Source organism: Drosophila serrata, unplaced genomic scaffold (genome assembly GCF_035046125.1).
Source record: "Drosophila serrata isolate PLE 108 unplaced genomic scaffold, ASM3504612v1 contig_392, whole genome shotgun sequence".
Lineage (NCBI taxonomy): Eukaryota > Metazoa > Arthropoda > Insecta > Diptera > Drosophilidae > Drosophila > Drosophila serrata.
The window spans coordinates 1-2886 of NW_028257290.1; the positions used below are offsets into that span (position 1 = coordinate 1).

General features: G+C 50.5%; 1 protein-coding gene across 3 annotated transcripts; it reads left to right on the forward strand.

Annotated features, from left to right (window-relative positions):
- LOC110182007 (disheveled-associated activator of morphogenesis 1-like) lies at window positions 1-2488 on the forward strand. Of its 3 annotated transcripts, none has more exons than XM_086841010.1 (8): window positions 1-129; window positions 194-380; window positions 624-860; window positions 926-1134; window positions 1202-1373; window positions 1436-1740; window positions 1796-2171; window positions 2229-2488. In XM_086841010.1, exons 6-7 carry the CDS (start codon window positions 1718-1720, stop codon window positions 2001-2003), a joined length of 231 nt encoding a protein of 76 aa, XP_086697136.1. In that variant the 5' UTR covers window positions 1-129; window positions 194-380; window positions 624-860; window positions 926-1134; window positions 1202-1373; window positions 1436-1717; the 3' UTR covers window positions 2004-2171; window positions 2229-2488. The 3 variants fall into 3 exon arrangements, with proteins under 3 accessions (XP_086697136.1, XP_086697137.1, XP_086697138.1); XM_086841011.1 differs by having other exon boundaries at window positions 1796-2155; XM_086841012.1 differs by lacking the exons at window positions 1-129; window positions 194-380; window positions 1796-2171; window positions 2229-2488 and having other exon boundaries at window positions 719-860; window positions 1436-1710.
- Window positions 2489-2886: the final 398 nt, after the last annotated feature.

Sequence of the window (2886 nt, forward strand, 5' to 3'; positions counted from 1 at the left end):
GGTCCAAGCTGCCGGATGCCAAGCTCCAGGGCACCGTCTGGAGCGAGCTGGATGAGAGCAAGCTGTATAACATGGAGCCGGAGTCGATAGACAAGCTCTTTACGGCTTACCAAAAGAATGAGAGTGTCGGTGAGTGTCTAGAAGAGATGCCAATGAAAGATCTCTTATTTAATGCTCTCCTCTCTTTTCACAGGCCATTGATGGCCGACACCAAGTCCAGTGCCGCCAAGGGCACCACCATGCTGTGGCGCGCATCATCTACAAATACGCACTGGATCACCTGCCCAAGGACCGAACCCAGTAGCTGTTTAAGGCCTACACCATACACGAGAAGAAGTACGGCGATTGGGCTGGAATCAAGGACGTGATCGTTTCTAAGCGTAAGTACCAGTACAAGCAGGAGATGGCCGAAAATCGACTGCCTAACTAGTTATATAGCGAAAATGTGTCGTCATCGAAAGTTATCGAATAACCATTTTTGTAGTGTGACCAGCTTATGTTCACTACTTTAATATCGAAAAGTGAGTGTCATTTTTCCCTACATTTTTGTAGTGTGACCTCAAATGTTTCACTATATTATCGAAAAGTGACAGCCATTTTGTCATTTCCCAACGTTTTTGCAGATCTGTAGCACGCTTGCTTAGTGAGCAGCAGGGTCGAATCCGTCTCGAGTGTCTGGTTACCCAGGGCAGCATATCCGATGACCAGAAGGTGGTCGGTCTGACTGGCTGCAATGGAGCTGTGTCGCCACCGCCGCCCTCGGCCATACCACTGCCACCGACGGCGCCAGCCATGATGCCACCACCACCGCCGCCCTGTCCGGGTGCACCGCCTCCGCCACCGTGTGGCGCCAGCAATGGGTGAGTTCAGAGTTAAACCAAGTCAAGGAGCGTCGCATAAATTAATTTCTATCTTTTGACTGTAGCTCCTGTGCCACCCAAGGTGGAGCTGACAGAGAAGAACGTTCCACTGCCCACGAATCCATTAAAGAGCTTCAACTGGTCCAAGCTGCCGGATGCCAAGCTCCAGGGCACCGTCTGGAGCAAGCTGGACGAGAGCAAGCTGTATAACATCATGGAGTCGGAGTCGATAGACAAGCTGTTTTCGGCTTACCAAAAGAATGAGTGAGTGTCGGTGAGTGTCTAGAAGAGATTCCAATGAAAGATCTTCCCTTATTTAATGTTCTCTTCTCTTTTCACAGGCTACCGATGGCTTCTATAAGGTTCTGCGTGCAACTGACGGCAAGCCAGCAAAGCAGAAGGTGCACTCATTGATCGATGGAGGCTGGGCCCAGAACTGCACCATCCTCGTCAGCCATTTGCCCGCGTATTCCCACATGCTCTCTCTGCTGCAGCACATGCTTCTGCTGCCCTGTGAGTACTCCTTGAGTGTCCTTGTCTCAAGCTGAGCTAATTTTAACCCTTTTCATGCGCAGATTCTGGTCACTGCACGAATCACTGGCTGCTGATCAATCGCGTAGTCCAGCTGGTTGTGATGCAGGTAGAGCAGCGACCAGCGGACCGGAAGTTCACCCTTTCACGATCCTGATGTGTCGCCCCTGCAAATCGATGTAGGCAATCTGGTGCGTCTGCTGGTCAAGGAGGAGCAACTTACGCAGGCACGCAAGCGTGCTGATGAGCTGGAACGTGAGAACTTTGATGGGAGCGAATGTCCCAGATGGGCTCGGAACTGCACCATCCTGATCAGGAAGCTGAAGATGAGTGACATGGAGATATCAAAGTAGGAATTGCTTTAGTCACCTCTTGATTCCAAATACTAATCTCTCCTCTTCTAGGGCCATTCTTTTGATGGACAGCAATGAGCAGCTGACACTCGACATGGTCGAGCAGCTGCTAAAGTTCACGCCATCGGCGGAGGATGAGCATAGCGAGGATATTAAGTCACTGGCCCGCGCCGATTGCTCCCTTTACGAAGTATCAAAGTTGGTTATAAATACCACAGGCAACTACATGATTCCTCCGGATTCCGACTGGCCTCACTAAATCGCCGTTCACCGGCAGCCATCGAGCCGGACTCAGAGGGCAGGCCGTTGCTCCTAGGGTATGTGCCCGTCGAGCAGAAGATCCAGCAGAAGCTGCAGGACCTCAAGGCGCTGAAGCGCCTGTGCAAGATTAACAGGCACAACACACTGAAGGTTCGCTGGACAAGCTGTGAGAACACGTCAAAGCTTTTAAGAATCCTCTTATCTTACGTTTTTTCGTTTCCAGCCAGCTGAGCACAGACGACGAGGCCGATGCGGACGACGATGACGATGAGGACTCTGAGGTGGACTGCTATGGACACGGAAAACTGCGCAATGTCCAGTCCACCCAGGAGTTGGATAGAAATGGGCGAGTGATCGATCGCGTATGTCCAGCAGGTTGTGCTGCAGGTGGAGCAGCGGCCAAGCAGCGATCTTATATCCGATCCCGATCCGGTCAAATGTCGCTGGCTAAAGAAGTGGATTAAGAAGTGCGACGACAACTCAGAACCAAAGAGTGTCCAAGTGCAGTGTAACCATTGAGAAAGACGGCGTTTGCAACCATGTGGTGTGCAAGAACCAGAATTGCAAGAACGAGATCTGTTGGTTCTGTCTCGGCTCCTGGGAGCCGCACGGCTCCTCCTGATACAACTGTAACCGGTACGATGAGGATAAGGCCAAGACAGCTTGTGACGCCCAGGAGAAGTTGCGCTCATCCCTGGCCAGGTGAGTTTTTATACTATTCTAATTTTTGTCGAAAGCTTGTAATACTGTGAAGGAGTCATTTTCGACCCTATAAATATTATATATATATTCTAGATCAGCATCATCAGCCGAGTCGGTCTAGCTAGGGTCAGGGTCAGTTTTAAAACTATCGAAAGAGTAAGATCTTATAATTCATTTAG

Bases quoted from the DNA above. Each gene is read 5' to 3' on its own strand.
- LOC110182007 (XM_086841010.1), top strand. From the start codon at position 1,718: ATGAGTGACATGGAGATATCAAA. The intron at 1,741-1,795 runs GTAGGAATTGCT...CTCCTCTTCTAG, and splicing joins AGTGACATGGAGATATCAAA to GGCCATTCTTTTGATGGACA.